At 40.8% G+C, this 17,936-nt stretch overlaps 1 protein-coding gene across 1 annotated transcript in view; it reads left to right on the forward strand.

The window, feature by feature from the left end:
* PPM1H (protein phosphatase, Mg2+/Mn2+ dependent 1H) overlaps nt 1–17,936 on the forward strand; it is a 140,294-nt gene that overhangs the window by 51,461 nt on the left and 70,897 nt on the right. Inside the window, exon 2 of the mRNA XM_074902970.1 lies at nt 15,776–15,944. Coding sequence (XP_074759071.1) covers nt 15,776–15,944 — 169 coding nt within the window. The remainder of the gene's footprint in view (nt 1–15,775; nt 15,945–17,936) is intronic.

Below are 17,936 nucleotides of genomic sequence, written 5' to 3' on the forward strand. Positions count from 1 at the left end.
TAATATGTATATTGGTTTGCTATGAAGTTCCTGTTTACTGCTGGTTATTAAACTACATGACTGGGAGATTTTTTCTTTTTTAGGCGCAGTATCTTTGGACAGTGTTGGGTGAAAGTAGGAAATATCTCCTTCAGATTCCCTTCAAGGAGGGTGATACAGGAATGGAAAGTTCCTAGTAACGAGAAAAGGGAAACAAGTATTTTGGTGGTGGGACAAGAAACAGCTAGAGAAGGTTGAAGAATTGGGTCAGAAAGCTTGATGCCATCCTTATGATTTGGGGGAAGGGATGTGGCCTCACCACAGGATATCCCCTTTAACCAAGGGGCCTGACAGGATCAGAAGAACCTGAGACAGAGTAGGTTTAAAGAAAAAACAAAACAAAAAACAAAAGATGACTTAGCATAACATTACAGTTATATCTAGTGGTGAAGAGAGCTCAGGAGGACTCCTCTTGAACCCTGAAGAACTTGCCAGGGGACTGGAGAATGTGAAGGAGGGTTAGGCTTTACCAGGTTTGGTTTAGCTATAGGCTTGGAGAATCCTTTAGGCTAGATCACAGGCATGGGCACCTTAGCACTGCATGTCCCCAAGGAGGGATCCTGTAGAGCTGAGAAGCAGCCAGAATGCCTGTACCAGGTTGGCAACAAACAGGACTTCAAGCTGCCCAAGATCAAAAGGTGCTTCAGGTACATCTGCCAGTCTCTTTGCAGTCCAAGGGGTGGTGTTCAGAAAGGAACAGCCCTTACCCTGCCATCATCATGACTCTATGATGCTGGTGCTATGCTGTTGTCTCTGAACAGAGGTGGGGGCTTGCCAGTTCACTGTCCTTCTCAAGTTACTGGGACTTATTGTTACCAACATCGTGGTTAGCTAGTTCAAAAACTGTGTGGACTTTTCGGCACTACAGAACAGTCTTTGTAAATAGTCTTGTTGCAGAAGAATAGTTAATTTTATTTTTCCCTGAGCGCAGTAGAAGCCTTTTCAGTGAATAATACAGCATGTTTGAAGGTTTGGAGAAAGATCTTTTGAAGATGAATGATTTTTAATTATGGTGTTTGTGGTGCATAACAGCAGCTATCTGTACTCATCTTTTATTGCAGAATTATATTTCAGGTGGATCATATGGTGAAATAAGAATGGGTTTTGTTTTTCTATACAGGAGAAAGTGTGTAGGAAAAACGAATTTTTTTGTTTCCGTGAGGTTCCTGCGAACTTCTCAACTAGAAGGCCATAGCTGAACATCCTGTCTGTCCAGCCCTGGAGACCTTACAGGACTGCCCAGGAATTCCCGAGTCTACAGGTTGGGTTAAACTGCCCCTCATTGCAGGTCTTGTCCTGGCCACCAGGACAGTGTTCATGCTAGGAAATACTACTGAAGCAAATGTTGGCTTCACTGTTTGTCCTGCATTTATGCATGTTGTTTCTTGGCGTGTCACCAGCACAGCTGTGGCCTGTGCAACCTGACATTTTTCCAGATGATACCCAGGAGCATCCTGGACAGCACTGGACAGCTGGGATGCAGACACTCAGTTCTGGGAGAGGATGAAGAGTGTAGCCCGTACCCTTTGGACCCTGGGCTGAAGAAGGGCCAGTTGTATGTAGCAGAACAGGTGTAACCCAGGAGCAGGCTTGTACAGTGGAGCAGATGCAGAGTTTGCTGCTGGCCGGCCAGGGCTACCATGGTGCTTTCCCTTCACTGGGCTCAAGGTCTCCAGCCCTCTGCTTGGCGGACTGAACTTGTGAAACATCAGGAAATGGATCTGACAAAATATGAATTCTGTTTGTGGGGGCGGGGGTGTTTGGGCAAATGAACAAATAGTTGGAATGATGGACCTGGTATAGGGAGAATGCAAAACCTTGAGGAGGAGGATGGGGCCAAATGTGTCAACAAGCTGCACTTGGAGCCTTTTGCAGCGTGGTCTAGTCATAGGGATGAATGTAAAAGTTGGAGAGGCAGTTTTGGTACGTGTTCCAGCTTACAGTTAGGGAAAGTTTGCATTTCTTCTATCAGGCCACTCTGCCAGAGTCCTAAACAGATTTTTATTCTTTAAAGTCCAGATTTAACTTCTTTTTAAAATACACTTTCTGTAAAGGAGCAGGTGGAAGCTGCATGCAGACTTACCAAGCAGACCTTTGGTTGCAGCCTTGCATTCTGGCCCATCCTTGCTCTGGGTTTTGCAGGTTTTCAGTCAGGAGAGAGGCATGTTCTCAGATGGGTTAGAGGGATATTTCTTCTTCCCGTACCTTGAAAACGGATTCCTCCTGTGCTCTCTTTACTGCCCCCACCCCAGTTAGCAGGAACACTGGTCTTGGAACATGTTGATGAATGCAGGACAGCCTGCGTGCATCGCTTTGAAGATCCTCGCGCCACCTCTTTGTGGCTTTTCCCAGCTTAACAGCTGTCTCTTGATGCTACTCTGGAGGTATTTTGTCCTTGGCAAATGATTTGCAAATCCCTTCCTGCTACTTGTTGATCGTTTTGAATTGAGAGCGGATTAATGATTGTTTGTCTAGTGGCAGTGTTGTCCTCTTAATAACAGTTATCCAGCTTTCTTGTGCCTGTCTAAATTTCATGTGCTCAGATGACTCCAAGGGAACATATCTGGGTAGTGTGTGAATGTCTAAATTTAGCAATAATAATCTCTAGCTTTCAGCAGAAGAAATTACTGGATACACTTCTGTTTGTGCAGAGTACACACTGAGATAAGTCTATATTGACATCTGTTTTAGTACTAATTCCTGACTTCTCTCTGGTACTTTCAGAAGAGAATAAATTTTTCTGTAAAAAATCTCTGAACTTGACTTTGGCCTCTGTGGATTGTTTTTTTTCCCTGTTATGCTAGAGAATTACATAGTTTTCAGCTGCTCTCCAAATTGCCAACTTTCTGCTCCACTGAAGTTACTTCTGGCTCCAATCCCAGTATTTTGGGGGAACAATAGATCCTATTTTAGCCTATACAGATTTAATTGCTGTGAATAAGGTTGACAATTACCTCCTTTTGTGTTCTGAGAATCCCACCAGCTGTTTTAAAAGCATTTAAATTGCTGCACCATGCTAAACTCACTTGTCACATCAGGACCTATAATGCCAAATTTCAGGCACCTGGTAATCTGTCCTTGCCATTTAATTTTAAAATTTTTGCTGCATTTAATTGTTTCTTCTACTTCCACTTCAGCCTTGGTTCTCTACACTTGGTCATGCCAAGGGACTTCTATACCAAAGATGCATTTGGAGGAAAGTGCGTTTCAAATAGCAAGAATACCTGTTGAAAGAGAAGCTGGTGGGCTTTTTTTGTTGGGTGGGTGTTTTTTTGGTGTTCTGTTTTTTGGTGGTTTTTCCCCTTCCACCCCTATAAGCTCAGGCACTGAAGGTGGGAATCATCTGACCGTATGCTGACAACCTACTGTGTAAGTGTATAGGCTCAGCCTTATTGTCAACGAAGAGGAACAGACGTTTCGTGCTAATCTAAACAACTAAAATAGGTCAGATGAATCATGCCCCCAAATGTCCTCTTTGCTTATAAAGTCTGGGTGATTGTCTCAGATTTAGCTGTCTGCACTGTAGACGTCTTACTAGATCTCACTGCTGGAGACCATACTTATAGCAGCAGTCACGTGTAGGTGACTGTAGACACATGCAGAGACTGAAGAAGATTAAAAGTATTTGGCTTCTTGATGCAGAGCCACTGCAAGTGCCAAGGTAAAGGGGCTCTGGGCTTGACTTCTCGAAGCCAAAGGCAAATCTCAGTGGATTTTCCTGCAGATCAGTATTTCATGTCTGCAGTTACATATCACTAAACCATGGTGCGCCATCTTTTTCATTGCTAGCTTCCTAGACTTGTAAGGTACAACTTCATAACTTTGTGGGTTTTTTTCAGAAATGTTAGTTTAAGCAGGATCTCTCCTCCCTATCATCTGCTGTTTCTGCCTCCTTATTGTCTCTTCAGTCTTGCTGAGGCAATATGTTGATTTGGGTTTAAAAAAAAAGTAATTTTGCTGCACAGTTATCCCTGTGGGGTAGCACACTGGTAGGAGGAGGTGGAGGTTTCTTACACTGGGCAAGCCAAGAGAGGGGATGCTTGTGAAAGTTCACCTTTCATCCTTTGCCTGAGAAGTTGGCAATTTTCCGAATTGTTCAACTGTTGAATTCTGCAGGGGTGTTTTTTCAGTTCGGATACAGCTTTTTTTAATGTTTATTTACAATCTTGTCAAGGGGTTAATAAATTCAAGCTTCCAGTTTCAGCCACTGCCTTAGTGTATGCTTTACGTTTGTGCAACTGTAATTATAATTTCTGAAAACAAATTGTTCCTTGATGTAGCAGGATGCAGGGACACACTAATACTTTATTATTTCCTGATACATATTTTTACAGATCTTGACACAATTTTAATTTCCCAGTGGTCTGAGAGGTCTGGAGAGGGTTACATACAAGTAATAGGAGTCAGCTGGTTCTGGTGTTGACTTTGTTCTTGCTGAGACCTCTCTGGGATTGTGATTGCCTTTGATCATGCCATGCAGGATCCATCCCATCAGTGCTGCTTAGGTCCATCTGTGCTGGGCTACCGTATCTCCTATTGGCCTCTTCAGGCACAACTGACTCTCCTTGGTTATAGTTGCTCTTAAAATATTTGATGTTGGCCCTGTTTCTTATGTTTGTGCTAAGTATTTACTAGTCTGTAGGTTTTCCAGTGTGCCTGGATGTTTTTGGATTGAGGTTTCAGTGGTGCTTTTGCTATTGACTTTGGAAGGGGTAAGATTGATAATGGAGGCAGATTTTTGCAGTATAACTGGGAGAAACAGTAGTGCTGGAGAAGCATGACCTGGTGCTGTGCAGCTGCTCCTGCTCCTGTTCAGAGGAGAGCAAGGTTCTAGCTTGGAGCTGTTCTGCATTTCAGGCTTCACAGGGTGGCAGTGAGCAGGTCCCACTCAGTGGCAGATTCTGTGCATGCACAGGGTAAAGCAGGTAGGTCTCTGTCACCTAGCACATTGCTCTTTCTGTGTTCCCATATGGACATGGGCCTGGACAACCTGGTCTAGGTGACGCTGCTTAGGCAGGGGGGTTGGACCAGATGACCTTCAGAGGTCCCTTCCAAATTCAACCATTCTGTGATTTTCTGATATGGCACCTTCCAGAACTGCTCCTTAACCTTGCTGTTCCTCCTCTGCTCTTGGGTGGGGGCAGATTGCTTCATCCCACCTCCTAGCAAGAGCCCTTGGGAACAATTTGCCCTGAGGTTCAGCCGTGGTGCCTAATCAGTGCTCATGTCCATGCCATCTGAGGCACAGTGGGACTGGTTGCAGCACATCCCTAAGACGTGTTGTGGCATACTATGGTAATAGGTGGTGTGCAGACCTTAGAGCTTGAGTACCTTCCCTATGGATAAAGGTAGCACATGGGGCTGGAAAGGACACCCTTGTCTCCAAACACTGTGCACACATGCAGACAGACACTGATTTGCTCACTGCTGTATGGCTGCTCTTAGATAGAAATTCTGTGTTTGGCTGTGATTCTTCTTTTTACTGGTGCTGATTTTACCTGAGTCCCTATGTTGACTTTGTCTCCAAATTATTGCTGCACTTAACATTTTGCATCTGTGATGCCTGAACAACTGAGCAAAGATATTAAGCACTTTGAACTATATTACATGAAAAATGGATGTTTTCTATGAGATAACATTTAACTGAACTTTGAAAGCTTGCCTGAGAAATACTATAGGTTTTTGTACTGGGGCGCATGTTTATGTGTATCTAAAATATGTGTAAAAGTACTACAATATTTTCTTAATCCTGTTTTGCATTAAATACTGTGACTTCTTTAATACCTTAAATTTGAGAAAGCTAGTTTTGGAGTTGGCTGTTATTCCCAAGCAAATGAGTGAACACTATACAAATGTTTTGATGGGTCAAGATCTATAAAGATTGAGGTAGCTGCCGTTTTTCTGCAAACTTTTTTTTCAGGCTCAGGATTGCTGATATTTCATTGGATTGCATTTAGTTTATTTTTTAACGGTTTCAAAGATGAGGTCTAGGAAAGTAATTTTAATAATAGAAGAGATTGGGTTTTGAGGCACATTTCTATGGCAAAGAGTCATTGTAGTGCTTTTTGCACGTGGCTCCTTCCTGCAGATCTGCGATTTAATGTACTCTCAGAGGAAAAGTGATGGATGTAAAACTCCAGCCCCAGGGTGTAGTTTTTCTTTAAGCTGTTCTTTAAAATTACTAACATACAAGTGGCTTTGAATTAATTTTCTACTTGTGGATTCTTGGTAGTAAAGCTGTATGTAATGTTCTGGTTTTCTGGTTTTTTGTTCTTTTCCTTGCCTTACATATGTGTCCTTTCGTACATATATAGTTTGCTATAATGACTTTTTAAGAATAAATTAGCAGACTGACTTCTTCCAGGTTATAGAGGTTTTACAATACTTGCTGAAGCAGAGGGATATTGTGAATAAGGCATTAGTGCTTATCTGTGGAAATGTGTACACTCTGTCACACTTGCAAAGATTAGCCTGGGGCTAATTTAAGTCGACAGCTGTATAAAAGGGATTAGTACCATCACCCCAGCGCTTGCGGTTAACTTTCACACATGCTACATGTGACAGATCATATTTTTAAAAGCTTGAACCAGTTCTGCATAAGCCATTTATCTTGATTTCTCTTAACTGAGAGAGCTGAGACTTTGGTCTACAGCATTGTAGCCTAATGGTGTGGGATTTACTGAAGTACTTTAAACTCGTAACTTGCTTCATTGTAAGCATAAGAAGAGCTTTTATTTTCATATAATTGGCACCCGTTCTAAGGGTTTATTTTGGATGTGCTTTCAAAAGTAGAACTTTGGGAAGGAAATCAGGGAGAGGAAGAAGTGACATTTTGTTTTCTTGATGCATCCTTGTCATATGCACTCATCTATGAGTCTACAATAAAACTGAAATATTTTTAATTAAAATTGAGCATTTGGTTGGGGTTTTTTTTATGTAGAAGTAGTTGGTGTAGTAGTAATAATAGTATTGAGTTTGCAGGCAAAGTGAATATTTCTGAGGCCCAGATGCCCCTTGCTGTAGAGATTAGAGGTAGGCTGCTGTCCCTGCCCTTAGATCGTTTTAACTAGTGTGATTTGTGTTTTTGTCACATAATTGTGTGGGACAACTGGACCTCATATGCAACAGTTCTTTCTTCTACGAGACTTGCATGTCTGCTGTGTCCTCCTTACAAGGTATACTTGTGTTCAAGGTTGCCCTCAGCCTCAGATGTACGAGGAGTTCTGCAGCTCATGGGAACAGGCATGGAACTGGCTACTTTACCCCGGCATTAGAGGGAAAGGTATGGTAGAGCTTGGGTTCTTGTTTTGAATGTGAGCTCAAGGATAGATCCAGAGATGTTTCTCATCTAGAACAAGTCAAAATCACTATCCATAGATGAGTTTCTCAGTGTACAGTCAAAATCCAATGGACTTTCAGGATCACCCTTCATGGCTAAGGCAGAAAAGTCATGTGTGTGACAAAATGGCTGGGAACAAAATAAAGAAAAGTCACTATCACGATGTGCACAGTATAATTTCTCAAGATTGAACCAGGTGGCTCAGTTTCAAGAGTTGTCAATCCTAATATGTAAAGTGAAGTCAAAGGATTAATCACAGTCTAATGAACCACGGTGAAGTATATTCCTGTAGAAAGGTTCCTTTTCCTTTCACGCCTATTTTATTTTTAATGCTTTCTGCTTCTATTTGAAGCTCTAAACTTGTCATACCAGGCAAAACTGGTAAGCATTTTTTGCCTAATCAGCAATAAAATCTAGGAAAGCCTAGTGATGCATAAGCTGGCTTCACCAGACCGAATATGATAAGCATCATTTGAAGAACTTTCAAGGCAACTTCTTCCTGTATACCATAGAAATAAGTTCAGGCCCATTCTTCCCAGATCAGCAGAATTTTGAAGTTTGCTTACTGAGGGGAAGAAAAAGGTGTAAGACTGTGTTAGTGGAAATTGGACTGGAAGGACACTGGTCAACACTAAACTGTTTGTCCTCGTTATCTTCTGGGTCTCTTGCTTAGTTTTTTTCAGCAAGCTTTGAACAGACAGCCAAAGTTGCTTTAAATAGTATGATGAGCAGTCTGACCTGGCTGTCTCTGCAATTTCACTATGTTTTGTAGGAAAGAAGTCTTGTTTCTCTTACAGCGTCAAGTTCATGTTTGCTTTTGCAGACTCTTCTCACCCCATGCTGATAGCCAGTACAGAGGGAGTGAGGAAGGAGAATTTGACAATTAATTTTGCCAGCTGTGTCTGAGATTGATCAGCCCTGAAGTGAGATCATGCTTAACCTCATTTGCATCCCACCAGTCTGGCTCAGCATCTGCTCTGGGCTCACTGTCCGTTGTTTTTCTTGTGTAATACCTGCATGCTAATTATTCAAAAGAGCTGCTCATCCCTGTGTAGTGATCACAGAGCTTGTTCCATGTCAGTGACCTACAGCTGTCTTGTTCCTTATAGTCACTTAATGTTTCACCTTTTTTGGAAAGCATAATTGGATGATATGCTCCGCAGTAGCATTTTGGGAAGTGCATACAAATAACATCAGACTTGACTTCCCTTTCAAGATGTCGTCAACTTCAAGACAATCATTGTTCAAAGACAAGCTGTGTTACCAGTTTACGTTCATTTATGCTGAACTTGTGGCCAAATTTTTAAGAACTCTTTTCTTGCATTGTTTTTGACTTTTATAGTGGTTTTTAAAGTTTCCAGCATAAATGATATTCTACTTTTGGGCCTTGCCTATTTTAATCCCGTATTTAGGTCTATCAGTTTGGCAGGTGTAGTAGCTTCTAGCTGGGTCCTAAAGTGACCTTGGCCTGGTATACCGGTACGATTGCTGATACAAGAACCCATATTTTCACACTGGAGCATTGCAAGGCTCAGCTTTATGGCTAAACATTCACTTCCTCCTTGGTTAATAAAATGAAGGTTTTATTCAACCTCATAGATTTATAGAACCAATTCAGGGATGGCTTCAGTTTCTGCCTGCAGTGGACAATGCTAGTGGGTGTTTTGGTTTTGATGTGAGCAATGTCACAGTTAGAGTAATGAATGAATGAATGAAACTGTTTAGTCTGCTTGAAAAGCTGCCTTTCATCTGCAGGAGGAGGTGAACCGCTAGGAAGAAATCTCTTTCAAGTCAATTCCCAGCGCAGAAATAAATCTTGTGTGGGTGAAGGGGGGAAAACAGCCACCTACCTGGAAATCTAAGACTATAAATGAGATGTCACAGAAGAAGGCAGTGGCATCCACTCACATGCTAATCCATTAAGGGGGGAAAAAAAAAGCCAGAAATACTTGTATGAAAGGGTTTTTTATGGTGTCTTTGTCATTCTAAGACTGTGAAAATTATAATGCAAAACTGTAGGAACATACTGTCTGTTGTCTGTAGTTATGGTATTCATTCATCTGGGATACTTCTGTGTTATCAGTTGAGTTGTATGCAAGCTGATGTCATACTTACTGTTGTGGGGTAGCGCATGTGTACTGCCACATCTGGAACGAGGAGGGAGCCTGGATTGTAGCTCCTGTGAGCAGCTGGAGCCTGCCAGGCTGAAGGGGGGAGAAGAGGGCTCTGTGTTGCCTCATGAATTGATTCATTCACTGTCGGGACAACTTCAGGTACCCCCCTGCTACTCTGAACCCTGAGCCTTAAATTGTAAGTCACAATAAACAACAAACTGCCTATGGATATATCTGCTTTTTTCTACCTTCTTTTTCCTAACCCTTAAGGAGAAGAGCTTTGATGTTTGCCTGGGGTTAACGAATTGAAGTTTTTGTGGATCATATGAGAGCAGGTTTCCCAGGTAAAGGCATCCTGCAAGCAGTGCTTTCACCTCAGTTTATAGACTGCTTCAAGCTTCTGTTGTGGGCTGTATTTTCCTCCAAGTATGGAAAGCATTGTGGGGTGTTTTTGTCGAGTTTTTTTGGGTTTGTTTTAGTCTTTGGGGGGCGGGTGGGGACACTTTGCCTTTATCCTCTTTTCACCTTGTGACCAGCAGGAAGCTCGTTAATGTATCTATTTCAGAAACTTGGATATGCCAGAATTGCAGAAAGTCACTTTTATCCACAGTAAATAAAGCACCCCAGCAACAGCCCTTGGTTATCATTGCTTAATTCTTGTGATTATTGAGCACAGCCAGTATTTCCTAGAAAAAGTATTGTTTACTTCCCCAATGAGAGGTATTTAATACTGTTAATAACCTGAAAACTGGTAATGGAGGAAGAAGGAGCTTGTTCAAAGTTGTATAGGTTAATAAATGTTAAAGATATGTGTGCTAATTAGATAAATGGAGTTAGAAAATTTCTTCTGGGAACAAAGATAAAGGCATGGTTAGGAGAAAAATTCTGTTTTGGTGATAGAAACATTTTTTTAAAAAAAATATTTTTTGGAAGGCATGGATTATTTTGAAACAGATAACTTGTTTGCAGGGCTTTTCTTAATACATTTTTAATATGAAACTTTCAGCTTTGTTTGAACAGAGTTGGAGTCTTTCTCTTCATTCACAGAGGAAAACATTTGACAACATCTTTTTGTGAGATAACTAAGGAAGCAGCAGCTTGGGACCATCAACTGGTCTTTCGGTTATGGTTTTGCTTTCTGTTGCTTTATTAGAAGTGTTTGGGTCCTTGCAAGCTAGTTTTGTGTTCTTTCACTTGGCCTGTTCCACTTTCAGCTGACCCTTCCTGCCGGGATGTCTTCCTGCCTGGTATGGCTGCTTCCTCACCGACAAATGCAAGTTCATGCATCTCTCCCTTTTCTCTTTCTTTTTAGAAACATTTGTAGGTATTCTGATGTTCCAGTGTCAGACTTTGTGGGCTGCACAGATAATACAGCCTCAGCCTTAACCTGCATGATTCAAGTGCAGGATATTCAGACCTTTGCTCTGGTCGTGCTTGCATAGGATGTCTTGACCCTTGCAACAGGTCTTACAGAGAAGGTGGAACTGGAAATGCTCTCTACTACTGCAGAGAGGAACTTTGCTTTGATGGGGGAGAAGCAGGTAGGATTTGGGGTGTCCTCCTATGGTCACAGGTGGCTCTCAGTTATCCCACAGCTCAACTAAACTGAGGGGTTAGGTCAGGTTCCCTGCTTACAGGTTTTATTTCTTAACTTGGGCAGGCCTAGAGGGTATGTGTGGCTAGTTCCCACACTTCTCCTGCTGCACCGTAGCTCCCCAAGCTCTTCCAGCTCTCAAAATCCTTACATTTCAAAAAGCATTTTTTGTGCACACTGCTGTTGTCATGCATCATTCAGAATTTCTGCTGAACTCTTTGCTTTTACCCATTATTTTTGTCTGGGTATGTTACATATGAAATTTTGCTAGACTTGTGAGTTTAAAAAATACAAGTACTTGGACAACTACTTCACATTTTTTTCAGAATTTGAGATCTAGACTTGAGTAAAGTTCTCCTACTACAGCACAGTTTAGAAGTTTTGCTGAAGCAAATAAAATTTAGTGTAATCTCAAAAAGCATGGTATAGGGAGGAGTAAAACAACCAAAGAGTATATGTACTGATAAGAGTGTGAAAAAGAGGGCTGAATAAATATGCTTCAAAAGACTTGAGCTGTTTTTTGGTGGGGTAGTTGGAGTTTTTTTTAGTCAGGAAACCACTATCAAAACCTGTTTCGGATTTGTTCAACTGGCCTATTTTGATTTTTTTTTTTTTTTTTTAAGATAAACTCAGGATTTTGTAATCAGTGACCTTGGCACAGGAATTTGGGCTCTGCTTGTTGAATGAAGAATAGAAGCACAGTGTGACCTACATTTCCATTCAGTCAGATGGGATTTGGGGTCTCATGAGATACCAGCAGAATGCTAATTATGAGCCAAACAAACCAGCTGGCTCTTAGCTGGAAGATTTACTTTTAGCTGAGGACATGTTTGAGATTAGTCTTGTAAAGTACTGAGGTGTCCATCAAGGTTGATATAAGTACCTCTTCAAGTGTGACCAACCACCACCACCTCTCTGTGCAGGCTTCAGAAAGCTCCTGTTTGCAAACTAGGATGTATTTTTAATAGCACTACTATACTGTGAACTAAACCTTAGGATAATTTATTTATTACTGAGCAGTGTGTTTGACACAAAAGAGACAGCTAATTCTGTAAATAGAGGAGGTTCTGATTCAAATTAGATACATTAATTGGGTTGAACTTTGGAAAAGTTTGGATAGGAGAAAAATGGTTAATGGGGGAGAGGAGGGAAGGGATGAGAAGGAATTGATCATAAATAGGTCTAATGAAACAGTTCCTTGAAGAATCATGAGAAAACAAAATAATTCCTTTGAAAACATGAGTAAAAGCTAAAGAATTATATAGCCCTCAATCTTTTCTTTTAATTCTTCTTTCTTTGTATTTTATTATTATTGTTTGAATCCATGATAAAATGGAAGTGAGGATTGGAGTGGTTTTTGGTGGGGGAGGCTTTTTTAAGTTATGTGTTAGAAGGTAGTGCTTTATCCTAGTTTGTTCACTTTACTGGGGGATAACATATTTTTCAAAGCAGACAGAAAAAGAGATATGATGGGGAACAGAAAAATCTTAGGAAGCTGAGGTATTTCCTCTGTGGAAGGAGGGGGATGGTAGATTTTTCCATAAAAACTTTCAGAGGTCTAATTAAGAGTTACCTCTTGGAGACAGGAATATCTTGTTAGTTCTGCTTTGTTACTTGTATAAGCAGCTTAGATGTGGTTTTTGCCCTGGTAGGTTACAGTCTGGGAGAGCAAGAAGGAAAGACAACAGTGAAATCAGCATTGGGAAGCTGGTTGAAAGAATTGCCTCAAGGAAGGATTTAAGAAGCTGCAGAGAGAAAAGGATTTCAAAAGACAGCAAAGACAGATGTTTGAAGCTGAGTAAAAGGTGTTACCAGCTCAGTGCTAGGCATCAGGCACCAACACATAGCTCAGGTTTTGAGATAAAAAAATCCCAGGGTTTCACTGCAGCCCTTTTCCAAAGTTTGCCATTAAGATGGGATGTGAGAGTAGAAGAGTGCCAGTGTGGCAGGAGAGGGACAGCTTTTGGCATCTAAACTTCATTACAGGGTAGAACTGGTATGACATTATCATTAGTTCAACTCTGAAGAAGGATTTCCAAAATAAACTTAATCATCTGCTGGAGAGAGGAAAACAGGATTTTGGGGAGATAAAGTGAAATTCCAGGAGGGAATATATACTACTGACACCCCAACCCTCACATCTGTTCAGTATTCAGTCTTTCCCTGTTCCTTTTGATGATGTCCTCTTCTAGCAAGGTGTTTGGTATGCAGTTTCAACTTCCAGGAGTTTGTTTCATGGTCACTGATTGCCAAACTAGTTTGTTAGGTCACTTTGTTTTTGTAGCCCTTCTAATGTATTCTGTGCCTTGACAAATTTTCTTGGCAAGAGCTTTATAAAATGATACTATATTGTGCATAGCTTAACATGCTGTTAAACATCAGAATATCTCCTACCATTCAAGTCCTGAAGTCCATCACTAAGCTTAGAAACCAGAGCAGCTCCAATACTTGAGTGATTTTTGTAAGGAACGTAGGGATTTTTGTATGGAATCGCTTTTGTCTCTATTTGTCTTCTGATTTTTTTCTAAATGGGATTGCAAACAGCTAGCAGCATCAGTGAGGAGACTGATCAGCTAAACTGAATATTAATTACCTACACTTTCTGTGCTGCTGCAGTATTTTAATCATGCTTGTAGCATTTCAAACTAAAGAGGTGTTGGTCAGCTGATTTAAATTATTTTGTGAATATATACTTCTATTTTTCCCAATACAGTAGGAAAATGTCAAGTTTTCAGACTAGAAGTTTATTGTAATAATCTCATTGTTTGGTCTCCTGTTGCTCAAAGGTTAGGCACTACAGCAGGAGTGGGTGGGTAAACTGCTCACAGGTGTCTTGCAACTAGGTGCTACTTGGTATCTGCTTTTTGTGTTTCACAAAATAATTTTATCCACAGTTGATGTTTATTTACAAGAAATACTTGTAAGCAACTGGTGGTATTGTGCATACAGATGTCAGACTGCATGCAGCGTGTGACATTTGGTACTGGAAGGAAACTCAGTTTCTGAAAGCAGTTAATTGCAGCGGATGCACATTTTCTTAGAAGACTTTTTTCTAATCAGAGACAGGAATACATATTTGCATGTCACAGTATCATGTCGGTCTTAGAAAATCAAAGGAATATATTACTTTTAAGCAAGGCTGACACAGAACTGACACTTCAGCAAGAGCAGGCAAGCTGGGGCAGAGTCCCCTGCAGGCCTTCCTTTGGTTTTTGTTTTCATTTCAACAACCTTTAGCAAGTGTTTTCCTGTTATGTAAAATTTTACTGTAGTGAAAACATTAGAGATCAAGGAGTCAGGTATGTCTTGAACTTGTCATCAGGATTATGATATACCTTCAAACTGTTTTACTTTCTGGGGAGGCAGCAGTTGTTCATAAAAACACATGTGCCTGATGTGAAACTTAGTGTTTGTCCGGAAGTGGAAATGCTGTCTCTGGCTAGTGGTCAAGTTGTTAGGTGACTCAAACCTCACAATAAAGAGGAATGGTTAGATAGTGTTTGTGGAAGAAGACATGCTTGCAACAAAGCAGCCATGTCTTTGCTTCGTTGGAGCAAGACATGGACCCAGCTTGCACGGGTTTTCCCTGTGTGAGCCCAGGACTGTCAAACTCCTTACTGAACACGGTGTCATGATGCAGAATTAGTCAGCCTGTGATAAGGTTCTCATGTAGAAAGTGAAAAACGTATTTGAACTTGGCTGTTCTGAGATGGATGATACTAATCACAGTATCATCCATCTCACAACAGATCTTTTGCAAGATAATGTAAACTTCTGATTAGGGTTTTTAAATGTTGGTGTTGGAATAGCTGTTATTTGAGCTTCATGACTTATGGAGGGAAGATGAACAGTTGTGGTGGAAGTCTCAGGATACCGTTGGCCGTCAGAAGCTTGTACTGAGCTCTTAGTGCTCGTTTCTGCATGCCTGCAGCTCTTGGTGCAAGTATTCTGCTTTCTATGCTGCAGGTGGGACAGAGGTATGAGGGTTTGATGGGGGCAAGGGGGGTGTATGTTCTGCAGTGCTAGAGGGGTGTATTTAGTATGCATCTCCCTGTTGTTGTGGTACAAGCAAGCTTAACTTGCATGTTGCAGTATCAGGCAAAGCCTTTCTTTTGTATTTCTGTCACAGCATTTCTAATATACGCCCTTTAAACAGACAAATAGCAGTTGCATATTCTTCTGTGCCTTTAGCAGTAACAGCTTTTTAGATTTATATAGCAGGTATTTTGTTTGTGCAAGAGTTAGAACTTGTCAGAATGCACACCCTTAGTCAACAGATTCGTTATTCACTGTAGCAGAGAGTCTGGTGGGTAGAAAAGGAACTGGGGATCTCATGTTTCAGCTAGGAGGTGTGTTATCAGCCTTGAACATCAAGTAGTACTTTTAAAGAGAAGTATGGTATACCTAAGGATAAAATATGCTCATGATACCATTGGTTCTTATTCACATAGTTCTGTGAAAAATGCTTGTTATGCCATGTGTAGGTGTATGGAAACAAACAAGTATGCCTATGTGTATGTTTGTATGTGTGTAAGAAAGTCAGGTATTTTAATTCAGTTTGTATTTGCAATACTTCTGGGGTATGGTTCTGTACATCTTGAGTCACATGTAAGATACAGATGGAGGCTTCTGTGCTTTACTGACTTGGACATGTTCCTTGTTTTCTTTTTTGTTTTCTTTTTTTCTTAGGGTAATAAATGCAGGGAAGAGCACGCACAATGAAGATCAAGCCAGCTGTGAAGTCCTCTTTGTCAAGAAGAAAGCTGGAGGCACTAATTCTACACCGAACAAGAACTCTTCAACGAAACGGAGGTCATCCCTGCCCAATGGAGAAGGTCTTCAGCTGAAAGACAATTCGGTAAGCAGACTTCTACATCTTATCAGTGGAGGAGTACAAAATAAATATAAAAGGATGTGGCAATATGACACTAATAGATATTTACTGAACGTTTCATGTATTTTCAGTTACTTCTTATTATCTGTGCTTAAATACAGAACACAACTATATTTTTCTTAGCTCTACTGCTTGATTTTTGATTTCTTGCATTGAAAAATGCTGCTTGCATCTAAGACACTTTAAAGATGGGAAGGGAAATATTCCTTGGATTTTCCTTTTTGTTTCATTTTTGAAAATATAATCCTGAGAAATTTACTGCTGAGAATACTTTAATGACTGTGGTTGACTTGTCCAGTGACAATCACTGAAAGCACAGCAATATCACCTTTTACACAGTCATACAATTTAATTAAGGATTAGACAGTCATTTTGGTTCTTTTCACTGAATCAGTATTGCATGTAGCAAGGTTGGTTTATGCTAGTAGGGTAAGGTCATTCAGTACACTGAATTCCGTGATTTTTGCAGACTGTGGCTCCTCTTTTTCTGTGGAATGTGATGTATGTCATGCACTTGTCTACTGGCAATCATCTGCTATTCTTCATCTGTCCTGTTTCCTGACTGGCTAATTACTTCATCTATTACTGAAGCAGGAGCTCCGGCCCCAGCAATGATTGATAGTTTGTGTTCAATTCAGACATTTAGCTATGTAACACTAAATGCCCTATCTGGATGTTGGAGTCAGTCAATGTGCATATGCAGTCTTTCTGCTGTTGGGAGAACCCAAGTTCTCCCTAAGTGATAACTAGTCTTTCAGTGGGCTATAAGTACCCCTTTTTGGTTTTTTGTTTTAAACTAGGTTATGAATAGCAGTCTATTTCAGTCTCTCTCCCAAAACCCCATGGTGCCTGGTACACCTGATGGCTGCAGGGGTCATCAGGGTCCCGAGCAACAAGCATTCCTCTTCCACTGTGTCCCTCCCCACCTTTTGCTCCTCCTGTTCTGTTTCATATTTTATTATTACTGCAGTGTTTTCAAACTCTTGACAGATTTTTCATGTTTGCAAATAACCCTGTTCTTCCCTCTTTGAAATCTTTCCTTAAATCACCCATCCCAGTTCCTGGATGCTGATATTCCTCATTGGATTTAGATAGTTGTATTTTTTTTTTCAAGTACATATTTGCACTCTCCTGTATAAAGGATTGTACCCTGTACTTGCTGGGACTATGAGTTCCAGGCATGCAAGGCAAAACAGAATTCCTTTCAGTAGTATATATTTTAAAAGTATATTTTAAAAAGTCTTTCCTAAAAAGTCCATGCAGCTGTCTGGTTCTGTCCTTGGTTCTGTGAGCGTATTTAATTTTTGTATGCGTTAATTATGTTTTTGTGAAGCAAGCATTTGGCTACAGTACTTGTTCATGTATATAAAACACATCAAGATAAGTCACAGATGTGCTTGGTCCAGGTTATGGGTTGGTTTGACACAAAGGACACTGATTGCTGTGTCATGCATGCAGCACGCTGCAAAGACCCCTGTGCAGACACCAGCCTGGGTAGACACATCTTGGTGCTGTGCAGAGGTACTAGCTTTGGTTTGTTTATTTTAATTTCCACGTCTACCATGTGAGATACCTGGTTAGGGGCCTCTGCATCTGGGATGCACCCTGGATATATGTGGCTGTACTGAATTTGCCTGTGTTTTCATATTCTGGGGGCATGCATGGGACAGAAAAAGCTTTGTAGCATTGTCTCACAAAGTCCAGTTAACTTCCAGCTTAGAGTAGTATGAAATGCTTCTCAAAAGCAAAAGGCAGGCTATGTTGTTTTTACTGTACTGCATGGTTAATCATCATCTTCAGAGGGACCTTTTTTTCCCAAACATTACATAGTTAATATGTTTAGATTGCATTAAAAATACAGGGATACAAAACTGTTTCATCACTGGACAGGGATCTTTACTAGCCTTGATGTTATCCATCGTGATCATCATACTGTTATGGTATCATAATGGTAGG

This window comes from Athene noctua, chromosome 3, assembly GCF_965140245.1.
Source record: "Athene noctua chromosome 3, bAthNoc1.hap1.1, whole genome shotgun sequence".
In the NCBI taxonomy this organism is placed as follows: Eukaryota; Metazoa; Chordata; class Aves; order Strigiformes; family Strigidae; genus Athene; species Athene noctua.